This window comes from Hypomesus transpacificus, unplaced genomic scaffold (genome assembly GCF_021917145.1).
Source record: "Hypomesus transpacificus isolate Combined female unplaced genomic scaffold, fHypTra1 scaffold_55, whole genome shotgun sequence".
Taxonomy (NCBI): Eukaryota; Metazoa; Chordata; class Actinopteri; order Osmeriformes; family Osmeridae; genus Hypomesus; species Hypomesus transpacificus.
Window position 1 is genome coordinate 624,343 of NW_025814032.1, and position 13,863 is coordinate 638,205.

Below are 13,863 nucleotides of genomic sequence, written 5' to 3' on the forward strand. Positions count from 1 at the left end.
AGAGTTCAAACTCCATTACTATAAAAATAGAGTGTAAAACTATACCTATGAACATCAGTGAAAGTGTTTTATAAAGTAGGTTTGGTTGTATTTATTAGCAGGCATTTCTTTCTTCTTCTATACCTGGTAAAGGCATGGTCTTAGATCTGTGGGGTGTTGACATGGGCAGGTCCACTGACGCCTTGTGTTTTAAGCTGTTAAACTAGCCACACTATTCTGGGTCTTGTGTTTTTAGAACCATACACATGTGGAGCCTGTGGCATCCAGTTTCAGTTCTACAACAACCTACTGGAGCACATGCAGTCCCACGCTGGTGAGTGAAGAGCACCTGGAAAGAGAAATTTACTATATAAGAGTTACAAATATAAAGTAAAAAAGTCAAAGGGTGTGATTTGTATTGTTTAGTCTGGTTCTTTTTTGAAATGCTAGTTAGGGTTCTAGCATGGCTGGCTAATTGCTCAATATATACTTGGAAATAGTAGCCATTCAGTGTCCTTTGATTCCCATGTAAAATGTTTTGATCCGCCTGAACGCCAAAAGATGCATTCAGTCACTCCAAACCATGTGGTAAAAATAGTCTGATGAGACAAAGGTTTACATTTTTGTAAAAGATTCTAAAAGAAAATACAGCTCATCATCCGTGGAACACCATACTTCACCGACTGTGAAGCATGGTGGTGGTATCATCATACTTTGGGGCTGCTACTCTTCAGCTGGGTCAGGAGCTCTTGTCAAGATAGACGGGATCATGAATTGTCTTGATGCGCAGGTTTAGTATCCACAGAAACATTAGCAAACGTAGTTATCTAAAAGTACTGGTTGGCAGTAGGTAGTTGTAGGGAGGCATGGAGGGACAATGTGACCCGATGCTACCATAAATTATCGTGACATTATACAACCCCAAATCTCCATTGGGACGCTGTGTAAAATATAAATATAAACAGAATGCAATGATTAGATTGATCTCATATGTCATTCCCAATAGATCATTGAGAACATCAAGTGTTTAAAAAAACAAGGTCATTTGCAGTTTGATGACTGCAACACGTCTCAAAAGTTGGGACGGGGCAGGTAAGGCTGGAAAAAGAAAGTGTTACAAAAAAACACAGCTGGAGGAACATTTGCAATTAACTAGGTAAAATGCAAACAGGTCAGTAACATAATTGGGTATAAAAAGAGTATCTTAGACAGAGTCTCTCAGAAGTAAAGATGGACAGAGGTTCACCAATCTGGTTGAAGGTTCACAAAACCTTTATCTATAAAACATAAAATTGTGAAGATTTTGAATATCTCATCTACAGTGCATAATATATTAAAATAATTCTGAGAATCTGGAGAAATATCTACATGTAAGGGACAATGGAGAAAATAAATTCTGCATGTGTAGCGGGGTTTGCTCGTTTAAGAATAAATATACTTGATCTATTATCAGTTATTTAGTTAGAGGGGGGCACAACCCTGATATTGAGTTAGGACACTATGGAAACCCAGGTTTAATATGCAATAAACAATCTCGTCTGAAGGAATGAATTTGTTCAAAGTGTAGAGCGGATCAAATAACATGAGGGATCAGAATACGCAAGTAAACATTTTACACAATGTTTTCTTGAAATATAATTAACAGTAATGGCGATATGTTATTCGCTTCAGTAAGAGTTTGATGGGCTGACACATGAAACAAAACATATAATGTGTCAGATGGAAAGAGCGGGAAGGGGGAAGGAGAAAGAATCAAGGCCTTTATCTTATAACGGGAATGTCTGGTGGTAAACTAACAGGAGTTAGTTTTACGTGTAGTCTAATCAAAACAAACACAATATCGATTACTTCATGTCAATGTTACAAGTAAGAAATATAGCTAGTCGCCGGTGTGTCGAAGTTGTGGGTCAAAAGCACCATTTAAAGGTCCCATGACATGAAAATGTCACTTTAGGAGGTTATTTAATATTAATGAGTTCCCCTAGCCTACCTTTGGTCCTCCAGTGGCTAGAAAGTGTAAACCAAGCCCTGGATATTATTCTCCGCCTTTGAGAAAATAAAAGCTCAAATGCTCCGATTTGAAAATGTTCCTCTTATGTTGTCATAAGAGGAAAGGTTACCTCGCCTTTCTCTGCTTGCCCGTCCAGAGAATTAGGCCAGCCAATGAGAAAATGAGCTACGACCTGCAAACGCGATATTAATTAAATATATTTTTCCTCGACAGACAACATGGCTTGCAAATGACTGAAGCATGGCAGTCAGACACTCTCCTCCTCATAGCATTTACATTACATTTACATTTATTAATTTAGCAGACGCTTTTATCCAAAGCGACTTCCAAGACAGAGCTTTACAAAGTGCATAGGTCACTGATAATAACAACAAGCCAAAACAAGAAGCACACATTGTGAACAGCCAAAAAATAAGTGCCAAAGGGAAGAACCATAAGAGTATGTAGTTAAGCAAGTTACAATTAAACAACATGAATCTCTAAGTGCAAGTGTACCTGTAGAAAAAGCAAGCAACAGTAAAAATAAATATAAGATTAACTAAAATAGAATATTTAGCAGCGAATACAACAGTTTAAATCAGTTACCACTAACCAACAAGAGCAACAAGTCTCTAAGCAAGAGTCATTGTGATCCTTGAGGAAACTAGCATTGGGTTCAGCAAACCATTCCTAAGTACCGTTGTACTCCCGGAACAAGTGCGTCTTGAGACTTCTCTTGAAGGTGGAGAGACTGTCAGTGTCTCTGATGGAGGTGGGGAGTTGATTCCACCACTGGGGGGCCAGGCAGGAGAAGAGCTTGTGTTGGGACCGGGCGGTCTTGAGCGGTGGGACCACCAGGCGGTTGTCTGAAGAAGACCGTAGGTGGCGGGTGGGGGTGTAAGGCTGCAGGAGAGACTTGATGTAGTCGGGTGCAGTCCCCTTTAAAGCTACAGACACAGAAATGGCACGTCCTAAGGAAAGCTCATCGTGGGACTGCTCGTAGTGGCTGTAATTCTGCACCAAGGCTGAATTTTGGAAAAGAGACTTCAGATACAGTATTAGGGGACCACTATGGCCTATATAAAGCATCCAAGAACATAATGTCATGGGACCTTTGAATCTTGGCTGTAGTAAACAAATCTGTGTAATACAATCAAAAGGTTCTTTCGTGAAAGTATTCCTATTAATCCGCGATAAGACTGAGTTTGGTTATCTCAGTGTCGCAATTAGAATTGCATTTGTTTACTTCTGAAGAATCATCCAGAAAGTGTTGCAATCACTATAATGCTCAACAAAAAACATAATGTAAATGTAGTTATATAGCCCTTTTTACAAGCAATGTCACAGAGGGCTTCACGTACGCCCATAGAACTGCCCCTCAAACAAACCTAAACCCTCAAGAAAGACTCCCAGAAAAACTCACTAGAGGAGAAAACATTTAGGAAACCTTGGGAGGAGCAATTCAGTGAGGGACCCCCTACTCCAGAGACGGTTGGTGAAAGAGAGGTACAGAACACAGGCTAAACATAGTCATACAACAGGGAAGTGTCAATTGGTGTTGAAACACCAAAATCCAGTGTTCAACTGTGGTCAGAGTTGGTAAATGTCAGTTTAAGCAGAGGTAGCCCTAGCAGACCGACGACCAGGCAGATGCTGAAAGCTCCCCCACACCACAGGGAACAAGAATTAGAAAATGCAAGGAGAACTAGAAGTAGTGCTGCAATTTAGCAGACCAAAAAGGGTATTTGATGCAGCCCTAGACACTAAGACAGCGCCAGCCCCCCTCGGTTGTAACATGAAATCTGTTCCAGGGATGAGAAACTCTAAAATACGAAAAAGAATGGCCCATCCCCCGTCGTCTCCAACTAGAAACAGAAACAATAATAGTAAAAATATACAGTCACAGCTTTACTTTATTTGTAAATTCAAGTTATATGATACCTATGCAGACATATAGATGCTTTATTTGTAAATAAAGCTAATCCATGGAGAGATTTGTAGGTTAGTAGTATGATTTTGAAATCTGATCTGGCTTGGATTGGGAGCCAGTGTACAGAGAAGAGAGTAGATGTTATATGATCATATTTTCTGGTTCTGGTCAGTAGTCTAGCAGCACCATTTTGCACCAGGTGTACATGTGTTATGTAGGTGCTTGGGAGGCCAGAGAATAATACATTGCAGTAGTCCAATCGGCATGTAACAAATGCATATATTAGTTTTTCAGCATTATAATTTGAGAGGAAATTTCTTATGTTACGTAGATGTAAAAATTAGTGCTGTCAGTTTAACGCGTTATTAACGGCGTTAACGCAAACCCAAATTAACGGCGTCAATTTTTTTATTGCGCGATTAACGCTCTCTTTGGCCTAGCAAACTTTTTAGTTTTTTTCACATGATGTTGCAACAATTACCGACGTTAGAAAGACTACAACACCACTGCGGATCTAGCTAGACCGGAAATAAAACAACAGGCATGCTACACACACTTGTTTGGCTTGCGAGCTGGCTAAAGAGTAGTAGCAGAGCCCGTTTATGGATATTAGACATTCTCTGGTAGTAGGCTAACGTTACGTTTTGAGTGGATGGCGAGCGCGAGACGCCGAAATGGATGCCAATAAGATTCTGAATGGAAAGTTTACTTTTAAAAAGTTGCCAAATGGTTCCATTGACAAGACCAAAGTGATCTGTGTGTTTTGTCGTTGTTAACTGAGCTATCATCGCAGCACGTCCAGTCTGAAATACCACTTGATGGCCAAGCACACAGCTGATGCGATTCATGCGAATTCTCCGCCCCCTCGTCAAAGCCAGGCGATTGCAATGTTGTTTTTAATAAAAAAAATATTTGCACAAAGCAATACGAACCACTTTTCCATGTTGATAAGAGCTTTAAAATTTGAAAAAAGAATGGGACAAAAAGAAATCAAGGGACATTTAGAATAGATAAAAATGTGCGATTAATTGATTAATCGCGAGTTAACTATGACATTAATGCGATTAATCGCGATTAAATATTTTAATCGTTTGACAGCACTAGTAAAAATGTGATTTTGGTAATATGCATAATATGGTACTCGAACTAGAGGTCTGGGTCCATTGTGACTCCTACATTTTTGACTAGCTATCTTTGGGAGACTTGGATGCCGTTTAGGTCTAAGGTGAGATTGGATAAATTATTTCTGTATTTTTTAGTTCCAAAAATGTGCACCTCTGTTTTATCCAAATTGAGAAGCAGGACATTTGCTGTCATCCAAGTTCTTATCCCAGAAACACATGTTTCCAGAGCGTGTGGTAGTTTCTCCAGGCTTTAGAGATATGTATAGCTGGATGTCATCTGCATAGCATTGAAAATGTACTCCAGAGCTTCTAATTATGTTTCCTAAAGGCAGCATGTAGAGAGAAAATAGCAGAGGGGCTAGGACAGAACCCTGTGGTACTCCGTATTTTACAGTGGAGCTCCTGGATGAGCAGCCGTCATAGTGGACAATTGTGATCTGTCAGATAGATACGATCTAAACCACTGGAGTCTCGTACCAGAGATTCTCCATATGTTTGTATGAGGATTGAATGATCCACAGTGTCAAATGCTGGGTCCAGGAGAACCAGGACAGAGATAAAGCCTACGTCAGAGGCTAATCTGATCATTGACTCATCATGTTGAACCTCAAGAGCTTGGCGAGATCCTTTTTGAATGCCTATCCATTGTCTGGACTTACTGTATCAATGGACTCAGCGAGTGATTATTTGTTGTTGGTATTTATAATCCGAATAAAGGGGAAGTGTCTTGAGGCAAGTAAGATAGTTCATTGGTCAGGTCCTTGGCCCGGGTTTGGTCCAAACTGGTTCACAGATAGGTGTGAAGGGGTAACTTTTGGATGGTGTCCTTAACATTTTCATACCTTGCATATACTTCATAATATATCTTCACAACATTCATAAATGGTTTGGTTCGTAGAGTACAATAAATTTGATACCAAGGTTGACTGACTTATAACAGGAAAGGAAGTACATTAAAACATCAAATTAAATCAACACAACATTAAAGGGAAAGCATAAATTGTCACACATAAATTCCAATAATCTTTCTAGTGTCCAGAAACAGTGTAGTCCTTGAGAAATGTTGGTAAAAACGTCTGTTTTAATTGATTCCTTTGTTTGTTTCAGAGTCTCTCTGGAGTAAAGAGAGGCTGAGGAAGGTGGGGCACATGGCTGGGCCTTCTCCCTCCCATGGGGAGAAGGAGACACCAGATGACTGTTCCATAAAGGCCGCTCAAAAAAGCGGGACTTAAAGTCCCAAACCTGATTTGAATTAGCTTAACCAGTCAAGTGGGGCTCAAGCGGTTCCATAAAGGTCAATTTCAGCTCACGCAATCCTACTAATTCGAGTCAGATTTAAGTAGTCAAGCTAATTGCGCATGGGCCCTGTTTTTAAGCAGCCAGAGAGGTAGAACATGGCAAAACCCAATGTTCATGGCCACGTGACTTCTTCCAGAAAGAATGTTCCCTTTAAGCATCTCCCTCATCCACCACTACATCAAAAACAAATGACACACCATGACTAACGTGAACGATAGGCTACTTAGGTCGAGGTCCTCTTTTATAGACCTTTACTTCATTGATTTAAAAAACACACCCTCTAAACACATCTAAATTGACTTTTTTGAAAATGTTTACATGGTTTTTGTGTTGGGAAAATGAAAGATAGATGTTAGGATTTAGGTTTGTTTTGCAATTGTAGGCTACTGTTAACAATAATGTCGATTAGAAAATTATACTGGGATAATTTAGATTGAGGTATCAGCCTATATGCCTAATGCAAAACATTTGAAATCACAAATTACCTGTAGCGATACATTTAATACATTAGGCTAAATGTTGTTGCCTATGTATTTAAGTTGATTTTCTATAAATGTAGCCTACATATTGAACTGAGGGAGAATGAGAAAATGAGTGTCTGTGGTAAATCATCGTTTTCCCATTTGGTCAGTGTTACAGGAACGTCTGGTTAAGCAACAACACGGGCTAAGCCTGACAGTTAGCCTGCACTGGACAAGGCTAGTGTAACCAAGACCGACTCGGATCCAAAGGCAGAGGCTTTTATTTCAATGGAATAGTCCAGGAATAGGCAAAATTCGGTACACAGGCAAACAGGGCAATATAGGTAATTCTAATTCTTGGTCAAAGACAGGCAAGTGGTTGATCGGCGAAACGGACAAAAACAGAGTAACAAGGCTCAGACTGACTAGCAAGAAACTAGTAAGACTTTGCAAAGAAGCTACTAAACACGGGTTTAAATAGGAAACTAAAATGGGTCAAACAAGCAACAGGTGAAATCAATAATCAAAACCCAGGGGAAGTAGAGCGCAGCCTCCTTGCAGGCTGCACAGAGTACGGAGGCGTGACAGCTAGTTTGGAAGCATCAGAATCAGAATTGGTGTTTATTCGCCATGAAAGTTTGCACAGACAAGGAATTTACTTTGGCAGGAGAGCCTACCTAGGCAGCCATTTTCGGCGCCAACAAGAAAAGTTACAGCATAACATGAGGAGAGAGGAGGAGAGAAAAAGGCAACCCCCAGACAATGCTCCTAGAGGAGTACAGTATGGGAACAGGCAAAAACCTCAGCACATAAGCCCAACATTTACACAGACACTTGCAACGGGGAGTGGGGTCATAAGTTGCCATATTATTAGTAATTGAGTTCGAACTACGTTGAGCTGGCTTTATGGTACCGAATGAACTAGAAATTAGTCTGACTGACTGAAATAAGCCTGGCTTATTCGTAAAACTCGCTTTGTGGTATCAACCCTTTGAGGCTCATCCAGAAAAATAGTGGCATTTTATGAGGCGTCATATAATGCAAAGTCAGGGGTTCTGGTGCTCATGTGGTCGGCAGTCTTACTGAGTTGATCAGATTATGACCGTGTGGAAGGTTTGACTCTGTACTACACATGCATGATCTCCAGGCACGATTCTGAAAATGGAAATCATTGCATGGGCTCAGAAACACCTCCAGAACCTATTGTCTGTGAACACAGTTTGCCATGCCATCCACAAATTCAGGTTAACACTGTATCATACAAAGAAGAAGTCAAATGTGAACATGATCCAGAAACACTGCCATCTTATATGGGCTAAAGCTAATTTAAAATGGACTGAGGCAAAGTGGGAATACATTTCTGTGGTCACACAAATTGAAATTTGACATTATTTTTGGAAACCATGAATGCTGCGTCCTTTGGACTACAGAGTGACCATCCGGCTTGTTATCAGCGCTCAGTTCAGAAGCCTGCATTTCTGGTGGTATGGGGGTGCCTTATTTTATTTTACACGCCCCATCTTAATTGGAATTGGGGTTGTAGTTAAAATAATAATAAAATCATATTAATGTTATTGAATGAAATTTACTACAGTGTACAGGGTTTTCACCAGGAATTTTTTTGTTTAGATGGTAATTGTGCTTTTGTGCTGTTTGTTGTGCGCTCTCAAACCCCGTCCTTATTATAATCATGGACCGAATGCTGTTCGGTGCATATAGTGGAAACACTGTAATGTGATGTTGGAAAACAATTATTTACCACTCTTATAATACATAGGTATTAGAATATCTGCCTGTGTATTGTTTGAATGGGATTTTACATTTATTCATTTAGCAGACGCTTTTATCCAAAGCGACTTCCAAGAGAGAGCTTTACAAAGTGCATAGGTCACTGATAACAACAACAAGATAGCCCCAAAAACATTGCGGGTATCCAAAACATTAAGCACATATCGTGAACAACCAAAATAAGTGCCAAAGGGAAAAACCATAAGAGCATGTAGTTAAACAGGTTACAATTAAACAACATGAATCGCTATAAGTGCAAGTGTACCTGTAGAAAAGCAAGCAACAGTAAAAAAAAGAAAGAAATATTTCACAGCGAGTACAACAATATCAATCAGTTACCACTAACCAACAAGAGCAACAAGTCTCTAAGCAAGAGTCATTGTGATCCTTGAGGAAGCTAACATTGGGTCCAGCAAACCATTCCTAAGTACTGTTGTACTCCCAGAACAAGTGCGTCTTGAGCCTTTTATTGAAGGTGGAGAGACAGTCAGGGCCTCATTTACTAACAGGATTGCGCCCATTTCAGTCGTGAAATAGTGGGTAAAAACATAACACTGTATTTACAAAGGCAGCGCACTCGAGTAAAAACGCAGATTACCGCTGCTGGGAGGGTGTAGGCGATTTTCCCCGTCTTTTAACGGCGCGCTAATTAACACTAATGGGCAATGACTGCCCGACGAGGATCCGGTTTGATAAATACCACGCAAAATGGGGAAATACACCGTCAGCTATTTGCGGTTGGGCAAAGGCGCAGATTAAGCTGCGGTCGCAATGTTAGTAAATGAGGCCCTCAGTGTCTCTGATGGAGGTGGAGTTGATTCCACCACTGGGGGGCCAGACAGAAGCGCTTGTGTTGGGACCGGGCGGTCTTGAGCGGTGGGACCACCAGGCGGTTGTCTGAAGAAAACCGTAGGTAGCGGGTGGGGGTGTAAGGCTGCAGGAGAGACTTGATGTAGTCGGGTGCAGTCCCATTCACTGCTCAGAAGGTCAGTACCAGGGTCTTGAATCTGATGCGGGCTGTGATGGGTAGCCAGTGGAGGGAGATGAGAAGCGGGTTGCGCATGCTGGGAGATCGGCGAGCAGCGAGTTGCAGTAGTGGGTGGAGTGCTCAGACAGGTATCTCCTGATCTTCCGGATGTTGTAGAGGGTGAATCTACACGACCGGGAGACTGCAGCAATGTGGGCCGTGAGGGAGAGCTTGTCATCCGTGGTAACCCCAATGTTCCTGGCAGAGTATGAAGGGGTCACTGTCGCAGATCCCAAGGTGATTGAGAGATCATGGGAGATAGAGGATGTGGCCGGGATGATGAGAAGTTCTGTTTTGGCGAGGTTCAGCTGGACGTGGTGCTTGGTCATCCAGGCGGAGATTTCTGTAAGGCAGGCCTCAATCCTAGCTGAGATCTGTTTGTTGTCACTGTAGCAGTGGTAGGAGAAGCCATGGGAGGTGATGATTGGTCCAAGTGGGGTGGTGTACAGAGAGAAGAGGAGGGGTCCAAGGACGGAGCCCTGTGGGACACCAGTGGAGAGCTGGCGAGAGTCTGACAGTTTGCCTCCCCAGGAGACCTGGTAGTATCTTCCCAACAGGTAGGATGAGATCCACTGGAGTGCAGTGCCAGTGATGCCCATCCCAGAATGTCTGGAGAGCAGGATCTGGTTGTTAACCGTATCAAATGCTGCAGAAAGGTCCAGCAGAATTATGATGGATGACCTTGAAGCCGCTCTGGCAGACTGGAGGGCAGTGGTGACTGAAAAGAGGGCAGTCTCTGTGGAGTGGCCAGTCTTGAAGCCCGATTGGTTGGGGTCAAGTAGGTTGTTCTGAGAAAGAAAGTTTGACAGTTGGTTAGATACAGCACGTTCAATTGTTTTTGAAAAGAAAGGTAACAGTGATACCGTTTGTAGTTCTGGAGGACGGCAGGGTTAAGGGAGGGTTTTTTAGAGTAGAGAAGTAACTCTGGCCTGTTTGAAGGCAGAGGGAAAGGTGCTGGAGGTAAGTGAGGAGTTTAGGACATGGAGAAGAAAAGTTATGATGGAGGGGGAGATGTTTTGAAAGAGAGGGGAGGGGATAGGATCAAGGGGACAGGAGGTGAGGCGATGAGAGAGAAAGAGTTTAGACATTTAGTTGGGTCAGTCAAGGAAGGTGAGAGGGTAGGAAAGGTTGGTTTAGGGAACCGACTGCTAATGTCGGTGACTATTTTCTCAAAGAAGTAGGAGAAGTCATCTGCTGTCAGGGTGGGGGGGGGGGGGGGGGGGGGGGGGGGGGGGGTTAAGAAGGGTGGAGAAGGTAGAAAAAAGTTTGTGGGGGTTTGAAGCAGAGTTAACTTTGTTCAGAAAGTAGTGGGTTTTAGCACAAGTTATGTGAGAAGATAAGGATTTAAGGAGGGAGTGATACTTATCAAGGTCCAGACCGTCTTTGGACTTGCGCCATCTCCTCTCAGCTGCCCGAAGGGTGGACTGTTCTTCACAAATAACATCCGTAAGCCATGTGCAGGAGGGAGAAGATCGTGCATGCCTAGTTGACAGGGGACAGAGAGAGTCAAGTGATGCAGTCAAAGTGGTTAACAGGGTGTTAGTGGCAGTGTCAGTGGGATAGGACGAGAACTCGTCAATGGGAGGGAGGAGAAATGGGAGGGGTGAAAGGGAGCGGAGGTTGCGCCGGAAAGTTAAGAAGGGAGGTGAGGTAGGAGGAGTTGGAGGGAGAGAGACAGAGAATTGGAAAAAGTAGTGATCAGAAATGTGCAGTGGGGTTACAGAGGTTAAGTCAGTGATACAGTTACATGTCAAGATGAGGTCTAGCTGTTGGCCTGCCTTGTGGGTCGCCGGTGTGCTCAGTGTGTCTTGAGAACCAGGCACTCTGCAAAGTTCAAATGTTGCTGGTGTTTGTGTCAGAACCCAAGGGAGAACAGTTCCGCGTTTCAGGTTGTTTGGATAAGCTCTTCAAAATACCCCAAAATGTTTATGATGTTTTATGATGAAACTCTTTCAGCCATGTTGAGGTGGCACTGCACATAGTGTTGAGCTGCACTATAGGCTAAATAGCGCTTTGCCATTTAGCCTATAGTCCACGAAGCTCTTGAACAACTGGTTTGTCTTCATAGATGAAATGCTGGCTAGCTAACTAATAGAAAGATAATATTGAAAGTGGATACTTTTTTTCAGTGTAGCTGGAATGTTATTAGCTACAATGCACTTTCAGTTCACTTTCGCGCCACTGTGAGGAGTTGAAATGCTGTGTATCTGATGAGTGGTTTGTGAAAATGTTATAGTTTTACAAAGTGCACCACTTTCTATGACAAACTCATTAAATACAAGCGGACTCTGTAAAAGATTGCGGACGCCAATAATACGGCCAGGTGAGCATGGTTTTCTGTTTTGGTGAAATGCTGGCCAGCTATCTAGGAGAAATACATTATTTAAGTGGATATTTTATTCAGTATATACACCTGGAAGGTTATTAGCTACAATTGTTGCTGTGAAGACTAGGCTTACAAAAACATCTCATTACGGTTTAGCCTGATTTCCATTGCTTTAGGCCAGTGGTCTTCACTATCTTTTTAATGAGAGCCAAAGTCACTGCATTTCTGGGGGCAACTGCTATTATCTTAATATATATGGCAGTGAATAAACCGATTCTTTGGCCGAAAGCATGTCATATCCCAGTACGATACGTGGCGCTGTTTTAATTTTCACATCAAGTAGTGGTGAGACAGCCCTTTCCGCTTGACTTCTTCACCACTACCAACAACAACAACATCAACATTTCGAAAAAGACGGCGAACGGAGAGCAAGGTGAAGCTACGTCCCTCTACATTTCGTGCATGATGACAATAGGAGTACTGCAAATGCAAACGGCGCCATTGGCTTGCGTTTGTTTGTTTCTGCTGGGCCGGCTCCCAGCAGCGACAACTTATCGTTTCTTTTGACTTCCAGGTCACGACCTGGGAGGGAGGGAGGGAGGGAGGCAGGGGATGGGCGGCGGGATCTCAAGCATGCGCAAAAACGCAGAGTCCAGTTAATAGCCCAATTCACCGTTTACAAGCATGCGATGTCCGAATTATCAACCGACTCGGACCGAGTTATCTCGGGGTGTCGATCGGATCGTAGTTGGACCGCAATTATTCGAAAGGTGTTTACAAGAAAAGGATGATTCTATTTCAGTCATAATAGTAATTTGAATCCATGTAACCACAGTAATTGATAGGACAAAGTTAAGAGAGCCACTTTTACTGCAAAGTTTCAAAAGTTACATCCAGTCATAAATAGCATGTCTGTTTGCTTATCAATCTGTCATCCCTGAACATTGGGGGGGGGGGGGGGGTATCATTCTTTACCATTCACCAGTCAAATTTGTAACAGACTTGTAATTTGTAATTTTTGTGACAATAAATAAGGATCACCTTAATGCTGGGATGAGCGGAAGCGTGCATGCATTTCCTTTACTTTCTTCATGTTGTATTTGTTGCTTGTCGCTTATATACAGACAGACTCCATTTTCAGTCTGTATATAACACTATATATAATCTGGAAATAACCTTAGCTAAGCTGACGATGTTATTATAATGTGAGTATGAAGTGCCAGGTTGAGCCTGTCTCTGAGCTCTCCCTAGCTCTACAGCACTTTCTGATGTAAATCCGTGGTGAAAGATGGAACTGCAACATGCTCTCAAAGAGTCATAGGGACAGATTTCTGGCTGCCCCACCTATTTTTACGTTAGGTCAAATGACCATATTATTTGCTGCCATGCGAGCCACAAATGAAAGCTTGGCGAAACATGTAATGATGAACACTGCTATAAGCGTCATCAAACGAGGGCGTACTTGCTGGACAACCTTTCAATTGGCAATTCACAAATACGTTTTTTGGGGTATACTTTAGCCTCCTTGGTCAGCATGGATATAGAGAGCCGCAAATGTAAAGTTAATTGTGGCTCCAACAACCCATTGGCTCTCAGTTTACAGTAACTGGTTTATTTATCTTTTAGCACAATTCATCTTTCTGTCCCAACAGCCGATAATGAGAACCACACCAAAGTGGATTCTCCAAAGATATCTCCAGGCCAGGCATCACTGGACCAGCAATGGAATTCAACTCAGCTCCAAGCCCCGGTCCAAACTCAAGTACAAGTCCAGCCTCACAGTCAACCTCAGCCAACACAACGAAACCTCTTCAATCGTTAGTATTACATTTGAACTCATTGAACTTTATTCGGGAGAACTACCTCCTAACTCATGTCTTGTGTCTTCCACTGCTATTCCACTTTCTCTCCTTGTCCTTCCACATTCTCATCTATTCTT

General features: G+C 42.4%; 1 protein-coding gene across 5 annotated transcripts in view; it reads left to right on the forward strand.

Moving 5' to 3' along the window:
* The window catches only part of znf618 (zinc finger protein 618), an 84,778-nt gene that overhangs the window by 46,736 nt on the left and 24,179 nt on the right, over positions 1-13,863 (forward strand). For all 5 annotated transcript variants that reach the window (XM_047017388.1, XM_047017391.1, XM_047017392.1 and 2 more), the window contains 2 exons: positions 236-313; positions 13,577-13,741. In XM_047017388.1, the coding sequence (XP_046873344.1) occupies positions 236-313; positions 13,577-13,741 (243 nt within the window). The remainder of the gene's footprint in view (positions 1-235; positions 314-13,576; positions 13,742-13,863) is intronic.